This window comes from Chaetodon auriga, chromosome 18 (genome assembly GCF_051107435.1).
Source record: "Chaetodon auriga isolate fChaAug3 chromosome 18, fChaAug3.hap1, whole genome shotgun sequence".
Classification (NCBI taxonomy): domain Eukaryota; kingdom Metazoa; phylum Chordata; class Actinopteri; order Chaetodontiformes; family Chaetodontidae; genus Chaetodon; species Chaetodon auriga.
Genome location: NC_135091.1, coordinates 21,538,705 through 21,553,909, shown reverse-complemented (window position 1 = coordinate 21,553,909; position 15,205 = coordinate 21,538,705). Strand labels below are relative to the sequence as shown.

Genomic DNA, 15,205 nt, shown 5'->3' with positions numbered 1-15,205 from the left:
AGAAATTCAGTCCATTACCAAAATAATTGCAGATTAATTTCTGTTAATTGACAAATTGATTAATAGGCTAATTGCTTCCCAGCTCTGATTTGATCCCGCACAAATTATCTTTAAAACTACAGGCTGGGTTTGCTGTCAGTAACCAACTTCTTGTCCATCTGTGCTCAACAGATGAAAACAAATTATATCTTCCGGCCTAACCTTTTTGGGTTCAGTTCAAACAAACTGCCATGTGTTTGCCTGTTTAGTGTAGGCTAATCTGACTGACACTCACCTTTTCAAACAGTCTCAGTCTGGTTATTTGCTCTCGTCTCCATTCTAAAGGGACTCTGGTGTATTTAAAGCAAAGCAGACCAACCACTGGCCTGTGTGATAGTAGGAGTGTGGTTTTAGTATGAATTCAAAAGCTGTACTATTTCTTAAATCCACCTGCTGATTGTGAACTGAAACAAGAGTACTTCCTGATCTGTATAATTTGTTTATATATTTATGCAACATAATTTAGTGACCATGGAAACCCCAGCGCACATTACCATGCCAGTGCAAGGATTTGTCCTGATATAAAGTGAAAAGGACTTAAAACAGGTGTATGAGTTTGTGTCCTACTCTGTTCATTTTAGCAGTTCAAGTGTGTAAAATGAGTGAAACATAGTATTACACAGTACTGCAGTATGAGACACCGCTTCATTGTCCTTTTGCTACCTGCCCAGATGCACTCTCAGCTGACTCAGCTCATGGTTTATTATTTCTTGGTGAGCCATGTTGCTCATGGTGAACGCAGGGTCAGAAACAAGCGGTTGGCCCAAATCAGCTCACAAGCTTTGTCTTTCCTGTTAGTGGCCTGTATTCTAGCACCTTTTTGGTGTTGTTTTATTTCCATTGTGTCATTGAGTTGTGTAACTCGTGGATGTGGTCTGGTGAATGGAGCCTTAGTCTGTGTTTTTAAGGGTGACTGAGTGGCCAATCAGACTATCCTCTCACTGCAGCTGGGAACTTTGAAAAAGGCACTTTATCATTTTCTATTTTTGGCAAATTGCAGATCTGTTCAGCCGTTGTGAGGTAAATGAGTTTAGATAACATATCCAGTGACACTTTTTCTGTGGGCTCATCTGCATTTCTTAAATCAATTAGACACAAAACAGAGCATGAAAAGGTTAGCAGCACTAGAGCTGCATGAATACAACTCTATCATCTTTCAAAACTATACTAATGAAAATAATTCCAGCAGCTCTAGATTCAGTCAGCAGGATAATTAAGAACCAATGTATTCACTCCCCCTTTAGCTGCTCTGGGCTGTCTTCATCATTTCGGTGAAGTGTGCTTGTGTGGGTGTCACACAGGGATGTGCTAAGACACCTCTTAATTACACCGTGTGATCTGAGAGTTGAGGGGATATCAAGATGTTTCCGCTGGATCCTTGCTCTATGTAGCAGGCATTTCTTTACAAAAATATGGTTTTTGTTTATGCCAATTACAACTTACTGATTCTTGTGTTGACATCCTAAAATTAGACTTGGCATGCAGCTTTATTTTGCATAAGAAAGCAAATCAGAAGAGTTATATGGTTTAAAAATCTGCAATGATAGGCTGTCGGGCTGAATGTCATTGGAAATCTTTTGATATTAATGTCAATTTGATGCATGATTTTCAATACCAAAGCAGTACTTTTTATAATACCATAATGAATATTAACATTTGACACAAAAAAATCTCAGGTCAAGGTTAAGATCTTTCAAGAGCTCTCAGCTGTAACTTGACAGATACCGACTCACCCAGAATATGTTTTTACAGTGTAGAAATGAACTTGTCAGTGTTTTCTGCTGGACAAACTATTAACAGTGACACTGCTTATAAATTACCTCAATCCAACTTTGGCAGCTAGCTGTACTTTGACCTGCATCTCACAGTCTTCATCAGTGGATGGAGTTTCTGAGTTGATATTTGAGGGATTTTGCGTCCCTCAAATATTAAAAAAAAAAATCCTCATGCTCTCAACCTCCTCAATGACTGAATTTGGACATCTTGGATTTGCTATCAAAATGACTGCACTAAAGATCCTTCTACTGTATAAAGAGTTCATTCTCAGTTCCTAAATGTCAAAATGCAAAACGGTTTCATCAGCTGAGAATGTAGCTTTGATTCAGTGAAGTGAATTAACACAGCATGTACATTTTCCATGCAGCGTGGTGTATGCACCCAGATGTTTAACAAGTTTAACAGTTCAATAACAAACTGAGTTGCTGCTTGGCCACATGGACGATGCTGACATAGCTTTCTGTCAAAGAATCTCTCACACACACACGTGCACACACCCACACACATACGCAGTTTGACAGTCAGAACAAGCAGCAAAGTACTTGCTGTATTCTTTCATCCCACATCTCCAGGAAACACAGCAAGGTTCAAAGGTCATTTACCATTAACATTCAGGGTATGATGTAACATGCCAGTTAGAGCCAATGCTCATCAAGAACAATGGCCGGGATGTTAGATGTGGAAATGTTATTCCAACCCTGATTCCAAAAGAGATGGGACGCTGTGTAAAATGCAAATAAAAACAGAATGCAATCACTTTCATTGCAAAGGTTTTATGACATGTTCCTGAGCTCATGTCGTAATATCCTTCATACAGTCACATGTTCACAAAGTGGTGAACCTCGCCTCATCCTTGCTTGTGAACGACTGAGTCTTTCCAGGATGCCCCTTTCATACAGAATCATGACACTATTACCTGTTACCAATGAACCTGTTTACCTGTGGAATGTCCCAGACAGGTGTTTTTGGAGCATTCCACAACTTTCTCAGTCATCAATGAAATTAATGAAGTAGATGAGGTAAAGCATTAAATATATTGTCTTTGTTCTGTTTTCAATTGAGTGTGTGTCAGAAAGAATGAGCAAATTATCACAGTCTATTTTATTTGTTTTATACAGCATCCCAATTTTTTCAGTATCAGGGCTGTACTGCTAAAATATCAACTTTCTGGCCACATGATATTGTGCTAAAAGACTGAGACTAAAGCTGCATGTCAACATCCTGACCCATTTATGTTCAGTGTGACGTGGAACAGGAGTATGGAAAGTAAACATCATCACTGGTCTTGTATTGCAGGATAGAGCTAGTGAGGCCGAGTGTTACATTACATTATTATAAGAAAAAATATAAGGAAAAATAAATATAAGATCAGACTGCCATTTCATTCTAACAGTACTCTGTTTGGATGCTTACAGTAAAGAAACAAGTAGTTTAATTTAACCAAAAGCTGAAACAGGTTAACAGGTTACAAGGGTTTTCACATAGAGGGAATTTGCCTTGCTGCTATGGCGCATAATAAAACAAAGTAAGAGATAAGTAAAACAAGTACTGTAAAAGTAGAAATTTGTTATTTGATTAAAAAAAAATACTCACAGTTGAAAGAAAAAAGAATGTGTGCAATCTGCACCAATAAAAAATTGGAAATTTGTAAAAATGTGTGTAAATATAATGTCAAGTTGAATGTAGAGACTTTTGCATTAAGGGAACTTGTAGTGTCCATGGGATGGGACAAGAGTCTGTCAGTGAAAAGAAACCTTTACTTTAAACCTGCAATAACAGATTTTGTTGGTGACCTGAGGGCAGCGGCAATAAATGGACACAACACTGATGTATTATCACTTTTTTAGTTATGTCAAACCTATCAGGAAATAATTGTTTATTCACACATCCAACAGTTACAGAGCATCATTATCTGTCATTTGGATTAGTGTTTGTGGACACCTTATGACTACAAGTCACTCTCTTTTACCTCTGTTCTTGGCCTTAGGCCAATGCCTGAGGGAAATATCTGGCCACTATGTTCATCAGTTAGTCTCTGACTGTGTCTATCTGCTGTGCTAGTGTACAACAAGAGCTGTGAGACCGGACCAAAACAGTAAAGTTGTGGGCTGGACAGTCAAATAATGAGCTGAAACTCCACAAAAATCTTTTATAACTGTAAAGCTGATTCTATGTTCATCAGTATGATCAAGACCTTTTACGTTGTCACTGTTACACACGTCATTGAACCTGTCATTTGATATAAGGATACCCTTTGAAATATTGATTATAGGCACTTTGGGGTTTGTCAAACATAATGCTATCTTGGATAATTTGGCTGGGGTTGCTGGAGAGAACCCCATAGCTGTGGTTTGGGGAATTCTCTGGGTTTGCCACCAAGCTGTGTCGTACAATATTACTTCATGACATTCTAAACCCGCGGCATTTTCTGTCAAAGATGGTTCACGGTTACAATATTATCAAACCTGTGACATCATGTTCTTTTTCATGATTCACTGTGGGCAAGTTTCATTGGACGTAAGACTGATGTGACCATACCTGTAATAATGTGAACAGCCTGTATCCGTATGAAACAAAGCTGTTTCCATTGTGAAGAAACGTCAGGCTTGTAGATCTCCACAATGTTAATCTTTATAGTCTGTCGGATAATCCCACTGATGAGGCACTGGCATTTTTCTCCATCATCAATCTGTTTCCTCAGACACAGTAACAACAGGTCTTTTGTGCTGCATATTTCCTGGATTTAGGAAATGATTTCAACTTTTGATGTTCAGAAGCAGAAGAAGGCACATGCATAAAACCATTGGTTTAATGATATTATTGTATTCTCCATGTCGGATATGACATGAAAAGAGACATCATGCAAAGTACACTTGAATGCTTTATACTGCGTGTGTTTGTTGTGCATCATGTGTTTGTGTTTTCTGTTCTGGCACTGCAAACCAATTTTCCATGGAAACATGAACACATGTCATCATATTGTAACAGCTAGAACAATATTACATGCGCTGCTTTTCGCTCTGATGATTTGTTTTGACCAGCTGTATGTGGGTATTTTGGCAGGGTGCCATTATGGAAGCTAAATCCAGGATAAAGGGGGCAGAGTTTCATAAGAAACATTACTCTGCTCAGGAAAAGGAATGTAGGAATAGTTGTTGGAAAGCTAATGTGATGAATGGATTGAAGCTGAGAAAACAGAGAACAGATGTATTGAAAAGAGGGCAGCAAGGATAAAGTATGGAGTTAGATGAGGTTGGTAACGAAGAAGAAAATGTGGAAGAAGAGAGTGAGGAAGGGATGGTTTAGAGGTGAGAGGTCAACTGTTTCCACCATGTGATGACAGACGCTCGATTTGATTTGAATTTTAATAGAAATCAATAGAAACAAATGACACACTCGAGAAACACTGTTAACATTTCAGCAGTAATGTTCAATGACACATATACAGTGAACACAAAGCTTCATTCTTCACCTCAGAAATTATGGTATGATTAAAAAAAAGCCTGAACTCAAGGTCCTCTTACTGTCAACCCCATCTCATGGTCTTCATCAGCCTATAGTTTGATGGTCCAGAAAAAGACAGTTAGTGGACTTCAACTATAGTTATAAACAGTCAGTTGACTCTTTGTAGCCTCTTTCAGCTCATTGTTTTGGTGCTTTTGGTTTAGCAGCAACAGGAAGCTGTTTTTAATGAAAAAGCAAATTATGGAGATTCAGCATGTTGCACTCGTTCTTATATTGATTTGTTTCATACAGTTACAAACGTTTGCATAACTTTTGGAGCATCAGAGGTGTTTTGGCACAATGTCAATTTTATAATGTGATGTTAAGCATTTTGCAACATCGAAGACGTTGACGGTCGCATAATGCCCGCAGCAACGGGAGCCTGTTGCATCCAAAAGGCATAGAATTTTTAGAACTGGGTTGGACCAAGCGCGGTCGCTTTCACATATCAAGCTGCACCAGGGTTTGTTTGGAAGCAAACCGAGACCACCTCTCCGTCTGGGTCTCGGTCCGCACCAGAGTTTGATGGTTTGTATTCACACCAGCCCAAAAGGTCCGCACCAGTGATTTTTTTTTTTTTTTTTTTTTTTTGGTTTGGTTCTAACCAAACAAGGCAGGTGTGAATATGCCCTTAGACTCAGAGACCGTGTAAAAAGTTCAACCACCTGACGAAGATCAGGGCATCAGGAAGGCAGGAGACAACAGAGTAACCGCCAGTGAAAACCAACACACAGAGGGACAAACAGACCCTCAGTCAGTCTGACGACAACAGAGGCTCCCTGCTGGCCTGAAACCTGCTGTTTACCTGAGCTCGGTCCGTGGCTTCCCTCCAAGTCAGCCCAGTGTAACTCAATCCGAGGACCACATGAATGCAGAGCGGAGCTGAGCCCCACCTAAACAAAGCACAAACCTCCAAATGCTGAGATAATACCTGGGGTGCAATGTGGCTTGTGCTATTGTGTGGGAATAAACACTGGCTCTGTAATTAAGATGAATTTACTCAGGATAATTACAGATTAACAGATCACCTGGATCTTGTGTTTGAAGTTTGAATGGTTACCTACATGCTGACATCCTGCTCTGTCGTTCTTCTTCATGCACTTCATTATGTCGGATGTAATGTCAGGATGTCAGTGTGTGTTGAGAGCTTTTTATCTAATTCTCCCAGTGAGTTTTATTCTAATATCTCCTGGCTACTCTAAAGAGGGATTTCCCACTGTTGACATTCCTTATGTCACTCACCCTCTATGCTTAAGTATGGAGCATCGCTGCTTTCCAACTTTTGTACTACCGCAGGATGTTAACGACTCTTTATGCAAACTACAAAAATGTCATTGCTTACTTCTATTGACATTAATCTGACGTAGTGTTGGTTTTGTTAGCTCAGTCAGGGTTTCCATTGGAAATTACTGAGCCAGTTTGTTAAGCCCCCCAAATCTTGACACATCTCATCTTGTGATAAATTGAGTTTATAAATAATAGTATGCCCGAAAATGTCAATCTCAAAGGTTTCAGTCCTACTTGATTTGGTGCCAGCTGTGGTTAATATTGGTAGCAGCAAATGTACTGTAATACAACAGGTCACATCATTCTGGGGGAAACAGCTATTTTTTTTTTTTTTGTTGTTGTTGTTTGTTGTTGTTGAGAATAAAAGAGCCACAGTGAAAAAGAAAACATAAAGATGACTTTTTCAGGTCGATGTGGAGCAACTCAACAGATGGATCTCTTAAATTTGTCGCTCACTCTTGAAGTCATTTAAGATTTGTGTGTATACGTTCATGGATGCAGCTTTAAAAGTGCATAACATGTCAACATAACTATTGGGGAAACAGTTTCTATAAGCTTTCTTCATGCATGCATCAGTGTTCTGATGCACGTATAATGCAGGATACAATGACTGGTGGGTAGTCACTCAGAGGGATCGGACCATAAATGGGGAAGCTACACAGGGACTTTTGAACAAACAATTGATAACAAGTGCATCAATATTTGAAGCACTGTCTACGTTCACAGCCATAACTTTGTTCTGTCAGAATCAGCGTTATTGGTCAAGCATGTGAACAGATGCAAGGAGTTTGACTCTTGTTTGTTTCTCCTAATGAACTTACACACTAATAGACATACAGCCGAACAACAAAGCTTAACGAAGTCAAATCAATTTCTATCACGAGTCTCCTCAGGAAGAACATTCTCCTCTGTCCCTTCATGAAGAGGCCTTCAGTGTTGTGAGTGCAGTTCAGTTTTTTTTTTGTTTTTTTTATTGATTTTGATGCCAAGGTACTTCTGTGAGTTCACCCTCTTCACTTCCTCTCCCTGGAAGAGAACCACATGGGGCCTGCTGTTCCTCTGGTAGTCCACCACCCGCTCAGACCTTTTGCTCTTCATCAGCTCTTTTTCAAATGCCAGCATTGGTTTGGAGATACAGATCTGTCTTGAAGCTTTCTGCAGCCGCCTGAATACAGTGGAGATGAATGGAATTTTGTGTGTGGTGTTCATGGTTTTGAACAAATGGCTCTCTGTATGTGCTTGGGATAATCCACAGATCCTTTGCTGTCAGCAGTTTCTATATGAACTGTTTCTTGGATAAAAAATTTCTTTTTTGTGATATTGCTGTTATGTGGCAAGCGGGGTAACCATTTGACCACCAAGGTGCTGCTCAGAAAACAGATTTTTAGTTACATTTTTCAGTTCTGTATCACCAATAACAAGTGAAGTAACCTTTTTGCTTCAGTTTCCTTATATTGGCGGGATGCAGAGTTTATCCTCAGCTTAGCTGACATGAACAGCTGTGCACATTGTGCACTATTCTCTTAAATCATGGATTAAGGATTTGTTTGTTTTCGGTTGAGTCATTACTGAGATGGATTGTGCTCTGTGGCAGATTGCCTTCAGTCGTAGCACCAGCTATGACCACTGTGACTTATGGCGCGGAGATATCTGACTCACTGGACTGTGACTCTTTGTGTGGGACGGCAGTGGTGGGTTTCTTTACTTGATGTTGTCTGCTTCTGTGGGATCTTTGTTTGTGTTGTGTGCACTCTGGTGTTTTGTTAACTGGGCTGTGCGTTGTGTGTGTTTTTGTGTCCACAGTATGGCAGAAGCCCCCTGCACTTGGCTGCCTACAAAGGCCACATTGAGGTTGTGCGTATCCTGCTCAAAGCTGGCTGTGACCTGGACATCCAAGATGATGTGAGTAAATTCACCTATTTATCAGCTGCTTGGCCAGGTTTCCACTTTTCATCCACTTTCAGCTCTCACACTGCAGTCTTGATTGGTAGTTCCCAGTGGACAATCTTTTTACCTACAACTCTTATTTCATTTTTTTTTTTTCTTTTGAAGAAGCACACCTATATATTTTTTTCGTTTTAAACACCAAGACAACTGTAGCCTAATGACCTCCAGTGGCCTCGAATGGGACTCTCTGGACTACCCACTTGTGGGTTTGCCCTCAGGATGCAAGTTCCTCCTTCCCACAAATAGTGATAACACAAATCTATGGCATTGCCAAGTTGATTCACTGTGGTCAATGAGCTCCGGAACAGGCTGCAATACATCCTCCGGGACTGGAGGGAGCAGGAGTTGCAGACTGAAGCAGGAGGAGGATGAGGAGTGGAGAAGACAGTGGAAGAGGGCTGGGAAAGAGCCTGGAGGATCAGGGAGAGTGAAGGAGGTTAGCCAAACCTGCTCCTACTGAGCCAGTGGAAATCTGTCCCCCCCATCCTTCCTTCCCTGAGTAAAGTTCACTCCTCCTCCGCTGCTGCTGTGCTCGGCTCAGTTCTTATCTAGCTTGGAATGCCTCTCTGCTCTTCTTCTCTCTCTTCTTTCTCGTCCATCCCTCATGGCAGTCGTTGCTCATTGCTCTTTCCTCCTGTGCCCTCATGTCAAACCTGACCTGCTAAGTGTCACTCACCACTAATCTGCTCTGTGTGCAGCAGTTCCATGTGTGGCTGAGCATGAATGTGAGCTGAACTTTTTTCCTGGAACTTTATGCTTACAGCTTTCATATGGTTATACAAACCACTGTGGGCTCTAAACAGCTAACAGAGCTGACTGAGATTACCTGCTGTTGTTTGTATAACTGCTCTATAGGGACCATTTTAACATCAGTATTGTGAGCTTATAGATAAATGGTGTGCTTACGGTGTGCTTACAAAACTGTCAGCATTCAAAGGTTTAGTTTGTTTTTTGGGAATTTTGAATATATATTTGACAGTATGCTGAACTTCATTGAGCACAGTTACTGATGTTTATGGGATGAAGTAGCTGTTCTGCGTAGTGACAGGAAAACACACTCTCTGCAACACTGAGGGTTTCCTATTTCACATTCTTGAGCTTATTAACAATGTTTTGTGATCTCTTGATTTGGATCTACTGTCCACCAAGGCGCTGGTGGGTGAATGATATTATTTAGCTGTTTATTGTAAAATTAGAGACTTTATTAATGTTTAAAGTTGCATTCCTATTGAGCAGGCCCACTGTTGGTCCACTGAACATGTGAGATTAGAAGATCGATATCAGCCTCAGGTTTGTTGACTCTACAGAGCAGAAATCAGGACGTAGTTAACTTAATGTAGAATAAAAACTGAAAGCAGGGGGACACAGCTAGACTAGCTCTGTCCAAAGTTTAACGATGCACTTACCAACACCTCTAAAGTGTGCTGACCTTTTTTTATCTCCTTTGTTTAATCCGTACACAAACAAAAATGTTAAAACAGCTTTAAGATTTTAGGTGGAATTCATTTTTTGATGAATAACAGTGTACCCATCCCCTGGTGCTTCTGTGCAGTGCCTCCAGCTATAGCATTACCAGATTACCAGTTTCGGATGGTGAGGACAAGTTTTAGTTTTGGTCTTTGTACAGGTACAGTGGTACCAAACCTGACGATCTCATTATGAAGTCACTGAGCTTAATCAGTGAGCTTTAAAGGTGTTGGCAGGCGTATGTTTGAACTTTGGACACAGCCAGACTAACTGTTTCCCCCTGATTCCAGTCTAATCGTGTCCTGACTCCAGCTCTGTACTTCACATACAGACATGACATTAAGTGTGTTTCCATCCACCTGTTTGATGCACATTTTCAATTAGAAAAAAATGTGAAAGTCAGAAAAAAAGTTTTTACGCTTGGCTGAGGTAGAAAAGTTGATTTACTGGTAAACCAAAATGCAATAAAGTGCCAAGCGAACAGACCTAATAAATAAATCAATCACGTACACGAAGCATGTGACAAACATCTGGTGAAGCCTCTGTTCCACTGATAGACAAAAAAAATAACTTGTGTTCCTTTAATTTATCCGTCTCTTTGTGTCCTCTGGCACCTGACAGAGAATGTTTATCTTGATGAAACAACTCCTAGTATCCATGTAACAGAATTGGATGGACACATGTTAATTAGAATTTTTGATTTTGTTGAAATTCTGTTAAAATTTGCGCAAGATTTGGATGGAAACTTGACGACTGGTTTCCATCTTCTCATCTCACTCTCAGAAAGAGGGAGCAAGCAAATAACTGTATTTCCCAAAATGTCAAACTATTCCTTTAGCTGTAAATTGAGACTGCATAACTATGTAAATCAGGACATTTACACCAGCTATCAGTCTGTGAAAACATATATGTGTATTTCTTCTGAGTGAGTCTATTATTGATCCCATTAAAATGCAGTAATTCAGCTGAACTAGGCTCAACCTGCATGCACTGACATGCAGAAGACATCCATCCATGTGTTTGTTCCACTTGTTCAACAACTTTATTTTTTCATTCAAGTAGAGAACACCGTAAAGTAACAATGAACTTTGATAAAATAACAAATTTGGGTTCCAGGTTTTCACATGATGGGATTGTTTCTTCCTCTGGATGGATGCTGGTTTTCTTGTCCTGTAGCTGAGTGCTTCTTAGCACATGCTGTTCGTCAGTGCTGTGTGTTTGTGTGTCTGTTGGCAGGGGGAGCAAACGGCGTTACACCGGGCTGCAGTGGTGGGAAACAGCGATGTTATCAGCACTCTTATCCAGGAAGGATGTGCACTGGACAGACAGGACAAGGTACAGAGCAAAAGACAGAACACACACACGCATACAAACACACACAGAGGCTAAAGGCACCTTCAGTACAGTCAATCAGAGGAACAGGGGGAATTTCAAAGCCTTCATAATGACTGCATTAAAGCATCTGATAATCACAGAGAAACCAGTGTGCCTGTAATCTTCTTAGCCTGAGAGTAGTGTGTTTAGAGTCACAGTGAAAAGAGAAATGACCTAGAGGGATTATAACCATGAACACTCTAATTTTACCCACTTTTTCATGTACTTTATGTCAAAACTCTACATACTGAAATATAGTGTACTAATATCTTGTTTTAGTAGATTCTTAATGTTGTACCAGTGGGCATACAAAAATAATCCAGCCAGTAATACAATGCATGGTTTAATAAAGCCCCTTTCACTATAACTCCTTCACAGTTGGCTTATTATGAATGATCTCTTTTTCATGTCATGCCACTTACCATCTTGTTTAAGTGGGAAAACACCAAATCATAGATTTGTTGTGAATGGGTCTTTTTGTCTTTTGCCCTGTCAGGATGGCAACACAGCTCTCCATGAGGTGTCCTGGCATGGCTTCAGCCAGTCTGTCAAACTGCTGGTGAAAGCTGGAGCCAACGTTCATGCAAAAAACAAGGTGATGCTACAGTTTAACCGCAGCACTGATTAAATGTGTTTGATATAAACTGGTTTCCTGTAATCCTAACCTAAGCTGTCATTCTGTGCTTCCTATACCTTTAACCCTTTGAACCCCGTGGACCCCTCTGATGGTCCATAAAGGAATCATATGCTATGAACACTCCATCAGGAAAACTAACCAAATCTGTTTTTAAAATAGTGATATTTCATCAAGATCGTTTTATTCTACCTGTCTCGTATAAACTTTTGACAAAATAAACCATTTGCACAAACTAGATACTGTAAAAAAACATAAAATTGTGTGCTCCTCACACAACTGGAAAGCCTTGAATGACTACACTGAGACCTACAGTCATATGACAGTAATTCAGCAAAAAGTCAACTGAACTGCTGGAGGAGGAGCCAGCAGCCAGGAGAAGACGATAGAGGTCATTTGTAGATTTAAGCAAGACAATCTAACTTTTGCACACACTGCCTCTAAAATCATCGGCCTTCCCACACCCAAACTGTCAGACATGAACAACAGAGCCGTCACACACCTTGCACTCATGGTAGCAAATGACACTGAACACCACTCAATCATCACTTTACATTTCTACTGCCAGGATGGAGATACAGGACTGTAAAATGGAGGAAAGCTCACTTTAGCAGAGGTTTTGTCCCCCCTGCTTGCAGCATTGAACAAACTCACTAACTGCCTCACCAACAGTGTTGTGTGCTGGATGTATGGACGCACAACTATTTATGGAGACTCTGTGTTTTGCCTTTATCTGTATGTTTCTGTGTTGAACTGGCTGTGAAACCAAATCTCTCTGTGGGACAACAATTCCATTACCATCATCATGTCATCAATATGACTGAGCAAAGTCCATCTGCTGATGAAGACCTTTCATGGCAGTTCAGAAAAAAACATTATTACTCTCAAAATGAATATGTGATTTGCATTGGAAACAAGTGAAACTCCCTGTGTATAAGTTCTTGGTATAGACTACTGTTAACTGACTTGTTAGGATGGATGCTGTTTTTTCATTGTGTTTAATAGTTTGCACAGCTCAAGTTTTATTCAGGATCAGTTGTTTGTATCCCTGTATGTGTGACAGCAAAAACCTGACCTGAGTAAACACTAATGAATGATGAAACTCTGACTCTCTCCCACCCTCTTGTTTCCAGGCAGGAAACACAGCTCTACACCTCGCGTGTCAGAACGGTCACGCTCAAAGCTCCAAGGTTCTGCTCCTGGGAGGTTCCAGGCCTGACAGCAAGAACCATGTAAGTCTTCCCGCTTCGTGGATGCTGCTGCTGCTGATATCACCCGAGTTAATGAGATGCAGACACTGTAAAACCCTGCAGTTATTCAGATATAGACAACAAAGCATCTTTCACCTCTCAGTCTAAAAAAACCTCATATTTAAACCTTGCTTTATCATCACCATGTAACTGGTGCTTTGCAGAGTAAATATCATGAACAAAGGAGATCAAGGTTAAGAGAAGTGGCACAAAACTTTGTTTTGGTAATGCTGGCTCATGCCTCTTCCACTTAGTATCATGGTTTGACAACTAAACTTAGGCGCAAATTGCTTGTAATGCTCGATAATATTATTTGTTTAACACGTCCTCAAACTCATGTAAACTGCCTCATTGTATTAGATTAGATCAAATTCAATTTTATTGTCACCATCAGAGTGCAGCACAGAGAGAATGAAATGCAGTTTAGCATCTAACCAGAAGTGCAAATAGTCAGAATATCCAAAATATAAATACATACAGGTAGTGCAATTGGCATGAGGTATAAACTCATCTAAATAATCTAGTCATTATGAAGGCTCTTTATACTGGTGTAGCAGCTTCATTAAAGCTAGAATATTCCGTATTTTTATCAACATATAGCAGCCAGGGACAGATATTCTTCTCAGGAGTTTGTGGTCACCAAAGCAGATCTAAAAGGAGTGTTGGACTTACATTCATCAGTAGACAGAGACACAACACCAAACGACAGAGTGTTACTCACCTGCTACATTTGTACAACTGTCATCACCACAATAACTGTATATGTAAGATGTGATTACGGCTTGTTACACTGCCTCTAAGTGGTGAAAAACTCAATCAGTGCAGCTTTAGATATCAAGTTTTTGTCTTTGTTGGGCTAACTTCTTTTATGAGATCCAAAGCTTGAGAAAAGAATCTGTTGGATTGTTAGTGGTTTGAGGTTGGATGCCACACCTGCTGGAGAACATACTGACTTTTATTCCTCACCTGTTACTGTATTTTTCAATACCTTTTCTCCTTCTGTTACTTTTCAAGTTTGTTGTTCCTTCATGTAAAAAGCTCTTTGAAAACAAACTTGTTTCGTGGTTCCTTCCTCACTCCCTGACATAAACGTGCTTTCTATTATCCATCAGCTTTGAAATCCAGGATGACTGCCTGCTCTCGGCAGCGCACTGCTACCACAGTGCTGTTACATGGCACAGTAGTCACTTAATTATGAAACACTGCATGGTACATTTGCACTTCAAACATAATTTGCAGCCTTGGGGGAGACTATTGTTACTCCGCACAACACAAATGCAGGAGGAGGATGCTGTTGGTGGGTCGGAGCAGCAGCCGTCCTCAGATGCAGCTGGAGTGCTGCTTGTTGAAAGCTTCACTCGTGCTGACTTTCAGTGTGGAGCCTTCAATATTTCACCATGATGTCTGTAGCAGGGGGACCAGTGGTTAAGCATACTGTCATTAACTAAACTCTGGTTAGATAAAAGCGGACATAATAGAAATAAACGTGTCTCACCTTTACTGTTGAATTATTGATGCATTGATGTAAAATTATTCCGGGACTGAAATCTATCAGATCACAATTTTTAGATTTGTCAGTTAATAATTTATTCATTAAATTTCCCAAACAACAAATGCCAAAAGTGTCTTGAATTGCTTTTTCCCTTTTTTTTGTCTGACCAAGAGTCCAAAAAAAAAAAAAAAAGGCTTCAGTATGTAATGTCTGCTTGACATTTAACACGAAGGAGGACACTCACAAAGTCTGGAACACTCACAACAGCCTTTAGTCGCTGCTCTGAACTACATGTTTACATACTCAACACATCACTCTCCCCTCTCATACCTTCAGTTATAGGGGCATGCACTGATGCTTTCCAGGTACCATTACTATCGTAGAAAATTCCTTACATCACATTATACAATTTTAAATGGCATGACATGAAATTAA

General features: G+C 40.2%; 1 protein-coding gene across 6 annotated transcripts in view; it reads left to right on the top strand.

Annotated features, from left to right (window-relative positions):
- Positions 1 to 15,205, top strand: part of ankrd6b (ankyrin repeat domain 6b) — a 49,500-nt gene that overhangs the window by 21,753 nt on the left and 12,542 nt on the right. For 4 of the 6 annotated variants that reach the window (XM_076755989.1, XM_076755987.1, XM_076755988.1 and 1 more), the window contains exons 3-6: positions 8,410 to 8,508; positions 11,257 to 11,355; positions 11,891 to 11,989; positions 13,162 to 13,260. In XM_076755989.1, the coding sequence (XP_076612104.1) occupies positions 8,410 to 8,508; positions 11,257 to 11,355; positions 11,891 to 11,989; positions 13,162 to 13,260 (396 nt within the window). Of the gene's footprint in view, positions 1 to 8,409; positions 8,509 to 8,577; positions 8,990 to 11,256; positions 11,356 to 11,890; positions 11,990 to 13,161; positions 13,261 to 15,205 lie in introns of those variants that run through there. The other 2 variants (XM_076755984.1, XM_076755983.1) reach the window with 1 other exon arrangement.